General features: G+C 45.2%; 1 protein-coding gene across 4 annotated transcripts in view; it reads left to right on the top strand.

The window, feature by feature from the left end:
• COQ6 (coenzyme Q6, monooxygenase) overlaps window positions 1–16299 on the top strand; it is a 318766-nt gene that overhangs the window by 258336 nt on the left and 44131 nt on the right. For all 4 annotated transcript variants that reach the window (XM_033951988.1, XM_033951986.1, XM_033951987.1 and 1 more), the window contains one exon: window positions 336–538. In XM_033951988.1, coding sequence (XP_033807879.1) covers window positions 336–538 — 203 coding nt within the window. The remainder of the gene's footprint in view (window positions 1–335; window positions 539–16299) is intronic.

Below are 16299 nucleotides of genomic sequence, written 5' to 3'. Positions count from 1 at the left end.
TTTGGGGCTGAATTGAATCCAAATAGTCAGTACAACCATAATTAAACTATATAAGTTTAAGGACGGGTGGGGGTGGGGGGCTAGCAGACCCAGGCGTATGCTACAGGCCCATGAGGAATGAATAGCTGCTGCTCATATTGCACAAGCCTATGGTATGGGAGCAGAGGAGAGAGACATGTAAGACACAATCCCAGATCAGTATATAGGAGAGTGAAGGAGATGGCCCTGCGGTGGCTGTGGGTATTCTTTTGTTTTTAATGGGCTTCTACAATTATACAAGTAGCTGAGTGTTTTTTTCACTTTCTCTTTGCAACTTCTCTTTTTTTTTTTTGCAGTGGAGTAATGATAGTCATTCAGAGTTTATCGATTCTGCTGGCTCTCTCTTCCAGTCTGCTGTCTCTCTTCTGATGCCATCTGGGTATTCCGCCCGTCAGCTGCCTCCAAGTGTTGCCAAAGTTGACCCAAAAAGTCGAGCAATGTTTCCCCTAGGAATGGGGCATGCAACAGAATATATACGCCATCGTGTGGCATTGATTGGGTAAGATACTGACTTGAACTATTTATGGGTAGGGGGCAAACAAAGGACAAATGCTACCGGAAGGGTAATAGGAAGCAACAATACATGACGACCCAACACGGCCATGTTTTGTTGAATGTGCCTGTGTCAGGAGTCCAGCATTCTAAAATAAATATAAAAATGCAAATGATATGCATACTTATTAATGATCAAATGTAATTAATGAATGAATAATAAAAGCATGTAGATAGATGACATCGGCAGAAGTGGTGGACTGCTGCTAAGCCTCCGTTGCATTAATAGCCCTGACGCAGCGGGAGACCTGTTTGTCCCGCGAAATGCAGGCCGCGTCGGACCTGACAAAAAGAAAACTAAGTTGAAGTGCTTAAATACAGCATCTGAGAGATAAGCACTGCTTTTTGAATATGAACCTTGAAAGATTGTATTATAAGAAATTGTGCTTTACACCAGTCTGCCGTTTCCATTTGAAATAACTTGTGTGACAAATGAAACATCGGTATTTAAAATCTTAAGACAGTAGTTTGCTTTTTTTATAAATTTGAGTTTTGCGTAATTTATAATATTAAAATAAAGTTAAGCATTTTACTAGTAAAAATAGGGAGGTGGTTGACATTCTATGATGTTACAGGAGCATGTATAAGGCTACAAGGCAATATGATCAAAATCCTGAATTGGGTATACTGCTCCAGAATCTGAGGTATAAAACCATAAAATTAAGAAGAGAATTTTCATTAAGAAGAAGTAGCCATAGCAGATTTAGAAACATAGAAAGATGACGGCAGAAAAGGGCTATAGCCCATCAAGTCTGCCCACTCTACTGACCCACCCCATTAAGTCTGAGTACTAATGACCTAGTTCCTTAACTCGACCCTCGTAGGGATCCCACTAGGACGTCCCATTTATTCTTAAAGTCAAGCACGCTGGTGGCCTTGATCACCTGCTCTGGAAGCTTGTTCCAGTGATCTACAACCCTTTCTGTGAAGAAATACTTCCTTACGTCACTATCAAATTTCCCTCCTCTGAGTTTGAGCGGATGCCCCCTTGTGAACGAGGGTCCTTTGAGAAAGAAGATGTCTTCTTCCACCTCGACACGTCCCGTGATGTATTTAAATGTCTCAATCATGTCCCCCCTTTCCCTGCGTTCCTCTAGAGTGTAGAGCTGCAATTTGTTTAGTCTTTCCTCGTACGAGAGATCCTTGAGCCCTGACATCATCCTAGTGGCCATCCGCTGAACCGACTCAACTCGAAGCACGTCTTTACGGTAATGTGGCCTCCAGAATTGCACACAGTATTCCAGATGAGGTCTCACCATGGTTCTGTACAGTGGCATTATGACTTCAGGTTTGCGGCTAACGAAGCTTCTATTGATACATCCCATAAGTTGCCTTGCTTTGGATGAGGCCTTCTCTACTTGTTTGGCGGCCTTCATGTCTGCACTGATGATTACTCCCAAGTCTCTTTCTTCTGAAGTCCTAGCTAGTGTTTCTCCATTTAAGGTGTAAGGTTTGCATGGATTTCTGCTACCGAGATGCATAACCTTACATTTCTTAGCGTTGAAGCCCAGCTGCCATGTCGAGGACCAGTTTTCCAACGTAAGCAGATCCTGCGTCATACTATCCTGCAGATTGCTTTCACTTACTATATTACATAGTTTGGCGTCATCAGCGAATAGAGTTACTTTACCCTGAAGCCCTCGGGTCAAGTTCCTTATGAATATGTTAAAAAGGAGTGGACCCAGGACCGAGCCCTGTGGCACTCCGCTGGTCACCTCCGATGTCTCAGAGAGGGTGCCGTTGACCACCAACCTCTGACGTCTTCCACTCAGCCAATCATTGACCCATGCAATTAGTGTCTCACCTAACCCCATCAATTTCATCTTGTTTAATAGTCTACGGTGTGGGACGCTGTCGAAAGCCTTACTGAAGTCCAAGTACACTATGTCCAGAGACTCTCCCGAGTCTAGCTTTCCTGTTACCCAATCAAAGAAGATTATAAGATTGGATTGGCATGACCTACCCCTAGTGAATCCATGTTGACTAGGATCCCTTAGATTCCCCTCATCCAAAATTGTGTCTAATTTACATTTAAGTAGTGTTTCCTTGAGTTTACACACTATGAGGAGTGTGTGGCGCAGTGGTTGGATCTACAGCCTCAGCACCCTGGGGTTGTGGGTTCAAACCCCGCGCTGCTCCTTGTGACCCTGGGCAAGTCACTTAATCCTCCATAGCCCCAGGTACGTTAGCTAGATTGTGAGCCCACCGGGACAGAGAGGGAAAATGCTTGAGTACCTGATTGTAAAAACCGCTTAGATAACCTTGATAGGCGGTATATAAAATCCTAATAAACTCGTAAAACTCGTAAACTCGTATTGATGCGAGACTCACTGGTCTGTAATTCGCAGCCTCCGCTCTGCAGCCCTTTTTGTGCAGAGGAACGACGTTAGCTGTTTTCCAGTCCAGGGGGACTCACCCAGTACTCAGGGAGAGATTGAAGAGCATGGCTAACGGTTCCGCCAGGACATCGCACAGCTCTCAGCACTCTTGGGTGCAATTTGTCTGGTCACATGGCTTTGCTCACCTTGAGTCTTGACAGTTCGCTGTAAACATCAGCTGGTGAGAACTCAAAATTCTGAAATGGTCTTCCTTGCTTGGCTTTGCTTCCAGCTGTGGCCCGTGTCCAGGTGCCTCGCAGGTAAAGACAGAGCAGAAGTAATCGTTCAGTAGTTTGGCTTTTTCGGAATCTGTTTCCACATAATTCCTGTCTGCTGTTCTAAGGCGTACTATCCCGTTTGTGTTCTTCTGCCTGTCACTAATATACCTGAAGAAGGATTTGTCCCCTTTCTTAATGTTCTTTGTTAGAGTTTCTTCCACTCGAAGTTTGGCCTCCCTGACTGCTGTTTTGACCGTTGCAGACCTTGTCCTGTATTCAATGTTAGCTTCTTTCTCCCCGGTGCGTTTGTATGAAAGAAATGCTCTTTTCTTGTCCTTGACTAGGTGTGAGACCATCTGTGAACCAAAGGGGTTTCTTCTTTCTTTGTTGTTTATTTACCGATTTTATGTAGCGGATAGTTGATTCGTGTAGTGTCATTTTCAGTGTTGACCACATAGCTTCCACATCATCCGTTATTTCTTGAACCTGCAGCGTCTGGTGGACGAAATCACCCATGCTTGCGAAGTAAGTGCCCCGGAAATTGAGTACCCTCGTTTTTGTTTGTGATCTAGGGAAGCCCTTTCTAAGGTTGAACCATACCATGTTATGGTCACTGGTTGCCAGCGTTTCTCCCACCGAGACCTCCGTGACGCTTTCCCCGTTCGTAAGTACCAGGTCCAGGATGGCCTGGGCCCTAGTGGGCTCTAGTACCATTTGTTTGAGCTGTACTCCCTTCATGGACGTTAATATCCTCCTGTTACTACAAGTTGTTCCAGTCTACATCAGGCATGTTGAAGTCCCCTAGCAGGACAACGTCCCCTCGTAAGGTGATATTCTCAATGTCTTCAATTAATTCTGTGTCCTTGTCCTCTAATTGTCTTGGAGGTCTGTATACTACACCAAGGTATAGGCATTTCTCTCCGCCTCTGGCCAGGTTTACCCAGATGGATTCCCCAGTGTACTTGACATCTGTGATCCTAGTTGTCTTGATGTCCTCTTTGATGTAAAGTGCTACCCCTCCTCCCAACTTACCCTCTCTGTCTTGGCAAAGCAGGTTGTATCCTGGTATAGTTATATCCCACCCATGAGAGTCTGTGAACCATGTTTAGGATATTGCTACCACGTCTAGGTCTGCATTTACTATTTCTGTTTCTAGTTCTAGAAATTTATTCCCTAGGCTGTGTGCATTAACATACATAGCTCTCCACTCTATGTGTCTACTAAACTCCTGTAGAGAGTTACCCATCTGAGTTAGAGTGTCTCCTAGCGAATCTTTTGCAGCAAGGGTACTTACCTCTGACTTAGAAGTGGAGTTTTGGTTCTCCTCATCAGGATTGTTACTTACTGCTCCGGTATATAAGTGGGTACCCTCCCCCAACTTACCTAGTTTAAAGCCCTTCGAAGCAGGCGGGCTACTCGGTGTCCGAAGACGTTCTTACCTCTGTTGGTCAGGTGGAGTCCGTCTGATCCCTGGAGTCCCTGTAGTGCCTCTCCGTGATTCAGGAATCCGAAGTTCATTTCCCGGCACCATCGTTGTAGCCACTCATTTGTCTTCAGAATACGTTCACCCTGTCTCTTCCCTTGCCCCTAACAGGAAGAATTGAAGAAAATACTACCTGTGCTCCTGTTTGCTTCAGCCTCTCCCCCAGAGCTCCGAAGTCTCTAGCTATGCCCTCCAGAGTGTTCTTGGCAGTGTCGTTCGTTCCGACGTGGATGAGCAGCATTGGGAAGTGGTCCTGGGGCCTGAGAAGCCTATCAAGACAGGCTGTCACATCTCGTATTCTGGCTCCAGGCAGACAGCAGATCTCCCTCGACTGCATATCTGGTCTGCATATTGGTCCCTCGGTGTCCCTCAACATGGAGTCCCCGATGACTATTACTCTGCGCTTCTTTTGGGGATGTCGATCAGGTGTCCCCGGAACTGGAGTCGTGTGATGGGCATCTTCCTGATTCTCGTTGGCCGTTCCTTCCTGTAAGATCTGGAATCTGTTCCTCAAGGTGAGTTGGGTTGATGTGAAGCTATCCTGTGTACGAGAAAAAGAAGAAGATGAAACTAAATAAGGGGAGGGGGGGTCTTCTGCGCTTGCTTGTGGAGAAGCGCTGGTTCATGGGTTATACCATTTGAGATAAGTGTTGCTTTCCCTCTTCACATATGATTTGAGGGTTTATATTTACTACTTTTGTGATTAGTGATTTTTTTATTTTATTTTTTCATTATCATACAATATATTTTGATGATACAGCTCATGAAGCACACACCTGCAGAGATGTACATAGTTCTATAGTTGTTTACACAAAATAGGTGAGGCAGATAGGATGGGACAGGCGAAGGTGATTAAAATTTAGAGTCAGGATATGGACCTGAAATAATATGGAAATTATAAGAGGTCTGAAGTACCATATTTTCACGCATATACCGCGCACCCATGTAAAACGCACATACGGGTATAGCGCGCAGGAAACCAAAATTTATGTAAACAAATTAATATATAGCACGCACACACGTATACCGCGCATGCTGCTCCTTGAATTAAAACCTCCTTCTGCCGTCCTGACTCTCCTCTCGTCGCCCTTCCCTCTGCCCTGACTCTGCCTGTCCCCCTTGAAGGTCTGCCTGTCTCCCTTGAAGTCCTGTCCCCACCCTGAAAGCCTGATGCCCCACCCCGAAGGACCGCTGTCCCCCCCACCCTGAAGGACCGCTCGCACCCCCACCCTGAGGGACTGCTCGCACCCCCACCCTGAAGGACCGCTCACACCCCCCCCCCGATGTCCGATTCATCCCCCAGTCCCCTCCGCACGGAGAAGCAGCCTACCGTTGGTTCCCGATGCCAGTGAGCCCTGCTGCTTCCTTTGCCGGCGGTCCTGCCCCTTCTCTGAGCCCTGCGCTGCTTCCTCTGCCGCGGTCCCGCCCTTTCTCTGACATCAGAATATACAATGGAGAGTAGAACTTACATTGATATACCAGACAGGGGGCTAGCACATCCCCGCCAGCATACACAAGTTAATCTCTCTGGTTTTACCTGTTGATGCATGGATTTTTATATAGAGAATTTCTTTCTTTGTTCCAAAAAAACATGCCCGAACTATGGTCATGTACCTCCCTATTGGTACAAAAATGTATACCTATCTTTCCCCCCAGTCCACACCTCCCTACTCCCCCCCTACTTCCAGGAGGGGGGGCCCTAGCAGGAACAGAGGGCACTTCTTGAACTTTCTTCCTCAATGTCTGGAATCCTTATCACCTTGCAGATGCTGATTAGTGGTTTTACAACACTGTACATCTTCAGGATGGCGTCCTTGTAGACAGAATGATGCAGAAAGTTGAAACAAAGATGCAAGGGTGACATTCCAGCACCCTGGCCGTGCCTGGTTCCCATGGCGTGCTTCAAAGACAGGAAGAAAAATGCCCACCCTGTGTTTTAAAAGTTCTTTCTTGGTACCAGGCCCCCACATCCCTACTCCCCCTTCGTCCTTCGGGATTGTTATTTATTATGGGTGTTTTATGGCTTTTCAGGGTGCCTTGCATATGTCATACAGTACTGATAAAGGCTCAGTACAAATGAACAATGGCCACAGAACCTTGGAGAAGTATCCTCCCAGCAGGGAATGGAGACAAGAACTTTGTAGCAAAGGCCAGCAGGGTTAGCATTTCCAAAGGATACATGTGTTCACAGATAGCAAGGTATAAGCTGTTCCATCTGGTTAGCTTGTAAAGGAAGGCTGTTTTAGGCTATGGGAAAATATGTGTTAAAATATCTGTAGTGTCCAGTTATATACAAGTTAGGCCAGTATGTCCAGGGTATTCATCTCATTCTCCTCTTGGCAGGCCGAAGAACTGCAAGCTGAGGGCCGCCACACAAAGGGTGGCAGAGAGAGGAAGAAACAAAGGCATGGAGGAGGACCAGCCCACTTAACTATCTAAACTGAAGAACAGTATATGCCAGAACTAGAGGATGTAGGCACAAAAGGCAGATGCACAGGGCTAAAAAGGAAACAAACAATAGACCAAATATAAAATCACAGTACAGAGCAAATATAAAGCTCAGGAGTGGGAGTCAGCAGACATATAACCTAAAACTCTGAGTCATCATACACAGTGTCAACAGAGTGAGGGAAAACATACTCTTGTTCTGAGGAGGGACCAGGCAAGTAGCCATGACTGGAAAGGAACTGGAAAGTCACATGTTCAGTAGTACTCTGTAACACTTTAAAACAACATGGAAGTAGGCAGGGTATGAGAGAGAATATAGTGCAAATCACAGCCAAAAACAAGAGCAGGGGGCGCAAAGCCCCAACATTAGGGAACCAAGAATCAAACCGCCCTAAGGTCGTAATGCCATGCTAGGTCTGGACAGGAACATGTGCAAGACTGCGCATGCGATCTGTAATCTCTTCAATTACCTTACCAGTGTCATCAATTTCAAGGCAACAGTTAGAAAGATTAAACTTATCACACACCCCACCCTCTGCAGTAAGGAGGTAATCATGGGCGAGGTGGTTCTGATAGCTAGCAGTGCGCATATTAGAGCTTTGTTTGGCTAGGAGGTTCAAAGCTAAAGAAGTTTCATTGGTAATAATTTCAACAACAGCTTGAAGGCGAATAATTCGGTTAAGCATGTAAATAGGAGTGTGGTAGCCCCAAGACCCATCCTCTGCCCAGGTGGCAGGGCCATAATAAAGGATAATATGCTCAGGGGGCCATTCACTATCATTCCAATCACCTACAGCAATAGAGCGGCGAGCACGGGGAGCAAAAACAGAGACACCCAACTGCTCATCCACTGCAAGGAGAATAAGAAAGAAACTGGGGCGGATGGTGCCCATGCCATAGGCACCAGTCCAAGAGGCAGGGAGGACTCAGCGAGCCATGTGACCACAAATCCAATACAGACCATCAGGAGAAGGCCAAGGCGAGGACCTAGGAGAGGTACATAAGGTAGCATATTGGGCAGAGGAGAGAAGAAGGGAGAACGCTTCCGTAAAGGAAGAGGCATTAGCAGGCCAGGGAGTCCAAGAGGACAGGGTGAAGTTCCAAGAGTAGGAAGATTTACATAAAGAAATGCCTATGAAGGGGAAAGAGTCATTAAGGCAGAGGCGCCAGATTACAGACATTGAAAACAATGCCATGACGCAATACCCAATCAGCAGGGGAAGGAGCACAGAAATTGAGGGTTACTGAAGAAGTAGAGGGAAACAGGGACAATTCCTTAGCTTCCCAAGGCCATTGTTCACCCATGTTTGTGCCTCCACACGCAAAGCAATTAGAAACATTAAGAGAGGAGGCAATAGTTTCAGCAAATTGTAGAAAGAGGTTATGGACTGCATGACTGGGTTCAAACTTGTGCTCTAGTTCTTCAAAAACAGTATGGAAAACCTTATGGGATGAGGTTCTAGCTCCAGTGGTGGTGACCCGTATTTCTATTCTAGCAGCTGGATCACCGCCAGACCCGTCAATGTAAAGGCCATAGTGATAGGGAGTGAGGAACATATGAGGAGTCTGGATAGTTAAATTTACAGGGGTGCAGGTGTCTACCTGGTAACGTGCTAAGGAACATACCTGGAAATCCAGTAAACTTGGTGGGTTTCCAAGTGGCCTGAACTACATCAGCCCATGAAAAGCAAGAGGTCATAGCAGTACGGGCAGGGCACATATATTTTCCAGCTGAGGAATAGGAACTTTGCCAAGACAGGCTACCACAGCCACGTCTGTCATACCTGGCACTTTTAAGCCCAAAATCATTACATTACATTACATTAGGGATTTCTATTCCGCCTGTGCCTTGCGGTTCTAGGCGGATTACAATATAGAAGATGTCTGGGCAATTCCAGAGAATTACATTACAGGATAAGAGTAGATTTCAGGAATAGTAGAATTATGATACAACAGTTTAACAGAATGGTACATAACACAGAGGATAATACATGTCACAGAAGATAATACATATCACAGGAGAATTATATATCGATTGAATCAAGTTAGATCAGGTGTAGTGTAGGAGAGTTACAGTACATTCTAAATCATAGACAAGGAGATACTATAGGTGGGTATTTCTGAAGGTGTTGATTGGTAACTCATTGGGAGGAGGTTCGAGTGATGGGAGATATTTTTTGAACAATAGTGTTTTTATTTCTTTACGGAAATCTTTTATGTCTGTTGTTTTGATCAGTAATTCTGAGATGTCGGAGTCGATTTTAGCTGCCTGTGTCCCTAGGAGGTTGTCGTAAAGTTTCTTACGACGAGTTCCGTTGAGAGGTGGGAAGGTGAAGATGTTCTGCGTTCTCCTTCTTCTGGGTGAGAGGTAGTAGTGGAAGCGGTTGTTTAGGTAACTAGGTGCCGTGCCGTGGGTTACTTTGAAAATGAGACAGTAGAGTTTGAATTGTATTCTTGCTCTTATTGGTAGCCAGTGCGATTCTAAGTATGCATTAGTAATGTGGTCATGTTTGCTGAGTGAGTATATGAGTCTGAGGGCTGTGTTCTGGATGGTCTGCAGTTTTTTTATTGTGTTGTTAGGGCAAGGTAAGTAAAGGCTATTGCAGTAGTCTACAATGCTCAGCACAAGAGATTGGACAATGATCCGGAATTGGTCTTTATTAAAAAATTTTCTGATTTTTCTTAGATTTCGCATTGTGAAGAATGCTTTTTGGGTGATTTTTTGAATTTGTGTTTGCATTGTGCAGCATCTGTCTAGATGTATACCCAGGATTTTGAGGGAGCTTTGTATTGGGTACTTGATTGAGTTTACTTCCAGTTCTGTTAGGGATGGTTTTTTGTCCTTCTCTAGCATTAGGAATTTAGTTTTGTCTGGGTTCAGCTTCAGCTTATGATTTGTCATCCATTTTTCTACTGTTTCTAGTGTTGTTTTCAGGCGTCCTGTGGAAGTTGGATTGTGGATGTCGAAAGGAAGGAGGATGGTTATGTCGTCCGCATAGCTGAAGGAGGTAATATTTAGGGTGTCCAGGGTGGTGCCTAGGGATGCTATGAATAGGTTGAAGAGTGTGGGAGAGAGGGGGGAGCCTTGTGGCACTCCGCATGGATTGGTCCATGGTTCTGATAGAATGTCTTTTGATTTGACTCTATATGTTCTAGTTTTAAGGAAGCCTTGGAACCAATTGTGAACTTTTCCTGAAATTCCAATTGCATCTAGTATCTGGAGAAGTATGGAATGGTCCACCAGATCGAATGCAGCCGAGAGATCAAATTGGATGATTAGCAGTCTGTGTCCTTGGCTGAGGTGTCTTCGAGCTATGTCTAGTAAAGATACCAGAAGAGTTTCTGTGCTGTGGTTGGTTCTGAATCCGGATTGGGATGGATGTAGGATGTTGTGGGTGTCTAGGTACATGGACAGTTGTTGTGCTACTAGCCCTTCTATTATTTTGACGTATGTTGGGATTGAAGCGATTGGTCTGTAGTTCGATGGGCTGTCTATTAGACCTTTGGGGTCTTTCAGTATAGGCGTAACTATGATTTCACCAAGGTCAGGTGGGAACTGGCCTTCCCTGAGTGTTGTTTGCAGCCATAATATGTAGCAAGCTCTGAAGTTGGTGGACGCTGTTGCTAGTAGGTATGGTGGGCAGTAGTTCAGATCACATGAGGATTTGCAATATTTTCTGTATAGCCTGTCCAGGTCGGCCCACTGGATTGTGGGGAAGTCGGTCCAGGATCTGTCTGCTGATATGGACTCATCTGTTATGGGTTTTATTAGAATCTCGTCTATGTTGTTTTGTGAGTTGTTGAATGTTGTTCTGATTGAGATGATTTTATTTTTGAAGTGGTCTGCTAGTTGCGAGGCTGTAGGTGTTAGGTTTCCCTGGGTGGCTAGACATGGTTTGGTGTCGGTAAGGGTTTTTACTAGGTTGAAAAGTTTTTTTGTGTCTGGGTTGTCGGTGCCTATGAGGTTGGAGTAATAGTCTTTACGTTTTTCCTTCAGTTTGATTTTGTATTGCTTGATTTGGATTTTCCATTCTGTTTTAGTGTTATCTTGTTTCTGTTTTAACCATGCCCTTTCTAGTTGTCTACATTTCCTTTTTAGTTGTAGGAGTTCGATGTCAAACCATTTGTCTGATTGTCTACATATTTTATTTTTTGCTTTTAGTGGTGCTAGTTTGTTCAAGGTCGATTCGCTGAGAGATCGCCAGGTGTTTATGAATTCGCTAGGGTTACTGGAGACTAATGCTGGGTCCACTATGCTCCAGAATGTGTTGGGGTCGATTTTCTGTCTGGTCATAAAGCTTGTTTTGGGAGGAGTGGGTATATTTTTGTTTTGCTGCCATTTGATGGTGAAATTGTATTTATAGTGGTCCGACCATAGGGTGGGTTGCCAAGTGCCGTTGGTTATTTGGATGTTTTGTGTATTGAGGTTTAGGGATGAGTATGCTGCAATATCGAGTTGATGACCTTTTTCGTGTGTTGGTTCAGGATTGAGGATCTGGTACGATAGGGTATTGAGGTATGATATGATATCTACTACTTGTTTGGAGGTGTGGTCTTCTAGGTGGAGGTTTAAATCACCAAGGATCAGATTATTTGTAGAGGAAAGAGAGTTCTGGAGGATGAACTCTTCTAGATCTTGTTTGGTGGTATTCCATTTTCCTGGGGTGATATAGCATAGAAGGCAGTTTAGATTTCCTGTAAGGGAGGAGTCAGAAAGTTGGCAGGCTAGAAGGTCTGAATGAGGGGTGGAGTGCTTGGCTAGTACTTTGATGTTGAAGTTGTTTTTTACTATGATTGCTAGCCCTCCTCCTCTTCTATTAGCTCGGCATATTAATTCAATTTTGTATCCGTTAGGGCAGAGTTCTATAATGTGTGGGTCTGTATCAGATGTGAGCCAGGTTTCTGTAAGGAAGAGGCATCCTAGGTCATCTTTTATCAGCCAGTCTTTGATTAGTTCTGTTTTTGGACTTACCGATCGTATATTTAAGTATGAACATGCTATTGTGGTTTGTTTGAGGGGGATGGGGGTAGTAGTTATATTTGATAGTGTTTTATATGATGTCTGAGGTCTTTGTATGCTTGTCTTGGCTTTTGTTGTATGTCTTTTACCCCAGATTGTGGGGATGCTTACTTGGTCGGGTGGTGAGCAGAGGATCAAGTTTCTAGGGGTTTGTAGTTTCCTGGTTTGTAAAACAGATTTGTGTGGTACTGTGATGATTGGGATTGGTTGTGTGTGGTATCCTACTGTTTTCCATTTGTCTATGAAGAGGGATAGCAGTAGTAGCGCAAGGATGAGTTTGGGTGTGTTTGTATCCATTGTGTGAATAGTGGGGAGTAGTTGAAGTGGGATTTGTTGGTACTTTGGTGGGCCAATTATGGAGAAGTCCGGCTATCTGAGGCTTCAGTTGGTTTGGGATTGAAGATGGTTTGTCTCAGGTCAGGCGGACAGTGAAGAGTTGTTTTGTTTGATTAGGGCATGCAAATGTGGCATGCAGTTGGGGAGCTGGGCCATGCGGGGGGGAGAGTGAATGATAAAGCGTGCAGATAGGTGAGAGTGGGTGGTCATGCAAATACTTAGCTGATAGGCTGGTCTGGAATATTCTGGTCGGTTGGAAGTTTGGAAGCAATCTTCGGCAGGAGGTTGTCTGGTGTGGTTTTGGGAGTCAAATCTGGAGAGTTGGATGTGGATAGTATAGGGTGGAGAGGTAGCTTTGGGCTCCGCTTGGCCGCTTCGCCGGCGCGCCGAACGGCTGCGCGCCGTTGAGAGGAAGTCTTTTATTTGGATCTCCCGGCGCGTTGTAGGGGGGCGGAGCAAGCTCAAACGCCCAGCCCAGCAGTAAGAGAGCTGTTCGGGAGAGGCAGGAGTAGACGCTGTCGGCGGGCCCAGCTCGGGAGCAGGGCAGGCGGTCTCGGTCGGTGCGTGGTGGGGCAGCAGCCGCTGCAGGAAAATGGCTCCACGCGTTGAGAGGAAGTCTTTTATTTGGATCTCCCGGCGCGTTGTAGGGGGGCGGAGCAAGCTCAAACGCCCAGCCCAGCAGTAAGAGAGCTGTTCGGGAGAGGCAGGAGTAGACGCTGTCGGCGGGCCCAGCTCGGGAGCAGGGCAGGCGGTCTCGGTCGGTGCGTGGTGGGGCAGCAGCCGCTGCAGGAAAATGGCTCCACGCGTTGAGAGGAAGTCTTTTATTTGGATCTCCCGGCGCGTTGTAGGGGGGCGGAGCAAGCTCAAACGCCCAGCCCAGCAGTAAGAGAGCTGTTGGGGAGAGGCAGGAGTAGACGCTGTCGGCGGGCCCAGCTCGGGAGCAGGGCAGGCGGTCTCGGTCGGTGCGTGGTGGGGCAGCAGCCGCTGCAGGAAAATGGCTCCACGCGTTGAGAGGAAGCTCTGGAATAGTCAAGATCAGCAGTAAGAGAGCAGACATCAAAAACAATGGAGACAGGGTGATCAAGAGAAGGAATGGGGATGGACAATTTACAATCAGGTTTAAAGGATTTCCAGGAAAATCTTCATTGGAGCAGAACTAGGGTCAAAACAAACAACAGCATTTGGGAGAGTGCAGACAGTGTAGGAAGTACCATTATATGTGCATGTCCCCGAGATCTTGTCAGGGGGGGCAATCATAAGCGGAAAAATACAGAAGTGTGGTGGTGGTCAGTTGGCCAGCACGAACAGTAGTGAGACAGGGAAGGCACTGACTAGAGGGGGATACAGGTGATGGAGAGTTAGGGACAGGAGCACAAGGAAGAGGAGGAGAACGGTGGCTAGGAATGCACAGGCCATATTTGAATACATAGCACACAGTAAGAAAGAAAAAATCAAAAGGGCAAACACAGAAAAAATCACAGGGTATGAATTAATCATGTGGGCCCACAATAGTACTAGAATAATTAATGCAAAACTGCAGTTATCCCAGGACAAGCAGGCAGGTATTCTCATAAGTGGGTGACGTCATCCGACGGAGCTTCGATGCGGACGCCTCACAAGCAGACTTGCTTGAAGAAACTCGAAATTTCAAGTCGCCCACACCGCGCAGCCGCGAGTGCCTTCCCGCTGATCAGGATAATTGCACACAAGCGTAGTTATAGCTATTCTAGGGTTGTAAAATGAAATGACAAAAAATAATGATGCAAAATATTTTAATAAAATCCAGAATCTTATTTTTTATTAGTTATCAATATTAGATCATAAGATTAATCAATTCCTTTGATTATCAAATCAATTGATTATCATTTGCATCATGAGAATTATTACAGAAGCCAAAAGCTGGCCTTGCTCATAAAAAATTCCAACGTTTTACCAGTTACACGGCCATATATATCCTAAATGACGACATTCCTTCGTTACAATCCATCTGCAATATAATTGGTCCACATTATTTATTTCCATATAAGACTAGCTTCATATAGGCGTGTCCTAAAATTACTTTCTTATATCTAAAAAGTTACATTCTCACATTAAGCTTACATATTTTATAAAAAGAAGAAATACATACTCACAAAACTCCTCAGCTTTTATATCCTTTCCTGTAAATATCAGTGTCCTTTCTATACTGAGAAAATCATTTCTGTCTCACTAAGACTGAACAAAGAAAAAGATGGAAAGAGCAGGTACCCCTCCCATCAAGATTCTACGAAGTAGAAAAAAGTTGCTTAAGGTCAGAGGTCAAATACCATCTGTAGCCTTATCAGGATCTCTTCAGGATTTCAGATATATGAAGATCAAAATAAAATATATTCCTAATCTATACTTATTGTTAACTTATATACTTGTTAACTTATTACCTATAGCTACCTAAGTGAATTTCTATTGTGTAATTTTACTGCCTTACTGAAATTTACTAAAACTTAAATTTATACATACCATGATACACATATGGTTTTGATCTGTCTTCCCCATGGCAAACTCAAGTCATGGCAAACTTAGGGCCCCCTGGTATGTGGATACCAGGTCAAAAGCCAACTCCTGTCTGCCTACATTTCCCTGAGGATTGGCCTAGTTCAGGCTGGTCACTCTTTAGGACAAAGAAGCCTTATAAACTTAAGCTTTTCCATCTGTTGGTATGGTGGTTATCAATCATAGAATGTCTCAGCCTGCCTCCCTATACCCTCAAGCACATGACATGTATTAAATCAATATGTTAACTTAGAATTCCTGTCTTAAACTTTTGTATTTCTGATTATTTTATTCCAGCTTATCCAATTTTCATTTATTCATTTATAGCTACTAATCCACATTCTCACTTGCTCTTGGATTAGGCCCTATCTATCAACAGGTTTTTCTAACTAGTAAATCCTGGTGCAATGTGAGAAAGTGTAATAGCTGATTTTTTTATTATTTCATGTTTGCTCACTTTGCTCACCCGTACCTGTCCAGGTAAACCAAGCTGGCCCGCCTCAGAACTACTTAAGGCATAGGACAAGGTCCTTACCGCCCAGCGCAGGGCGCGTCTCCTCAGTTCTTACTTTTCCGTGGAGCCGAGAAGTCCGTCTTTGACTCTCTGCGTGAAGTAATTTCACTTGTGCCTTCTCTACTACCGTGGTTTTGTGTTCTTTTTGTCACGAATCGCTGTTTTTTCTTTATTCTTTTCTTTAAAAAAAAATAAAAAAATATATATATATATTCTTCCGTTCGTTCGACCGGGCAGGCCTCGCGGCCACAGCCCCACAGCTTCGATCTTTCGGCGGCTCTTTTCCGGCCTATGTCCCAGCCTGCAACCGATTTTAAAAAGCACTGTCTTCGGTGTCTTGGGCCTCAACATCTCCCGAAATCGTGCCGGCCTTGCTCAACACTTAAGTCTCGTGCTTTTAAGCGTCGTTGTATCCTGTGGGAGCAGCTCTTCAGCATGGAGTCTTCAATGGAACTCTCATCTTCAAAGGGGGCTTCGCCCTCGACTTCATCCGAAGCTCTTCTGGCTTCCACAGCTTCCACTCCGAGCCTCATCAAACCTGCCTCGTTTGTACCGGCTCTGTCTTCGATGCCTGCCGCAATGCCTTCCTCTGTCTCTTCAGGTCAGATAGGGCAGCAGCCCATTCCCACGGTGGTGCTTAAAGTGCCTAAGGTTTCTAAGTCCAAGCACTCTCACACTGCCTCGAGGGAACACAAGGCCCATGCAGGTGGTCCCATTGGAGACACAGATCCATCCTTGTCAGCTTCGTTCCAGACCTTGTTAGAGAAGCAGTTCATTCAGCT

Source organism: Geotrypetes seraphini, chromosome 7, assembly GCF_902459505.1.
Source record: "Geotrypetes seraphini chromosome 7, aGeoSer1.1, whole genome shotgun sequence".
Classification (NCBI taxonomy): domain Eukaryota; kingdom Metazoa; phylum Chordata; class Amphibia; order Gymnophiona; family Dermophiidae; genus Geotrypetes; species Geotrypetes seraphini.
Note: the sequence above shows the minus strand (reverse complement) of the source record. Positions and strands in the feature narration are given on the sequence as shown.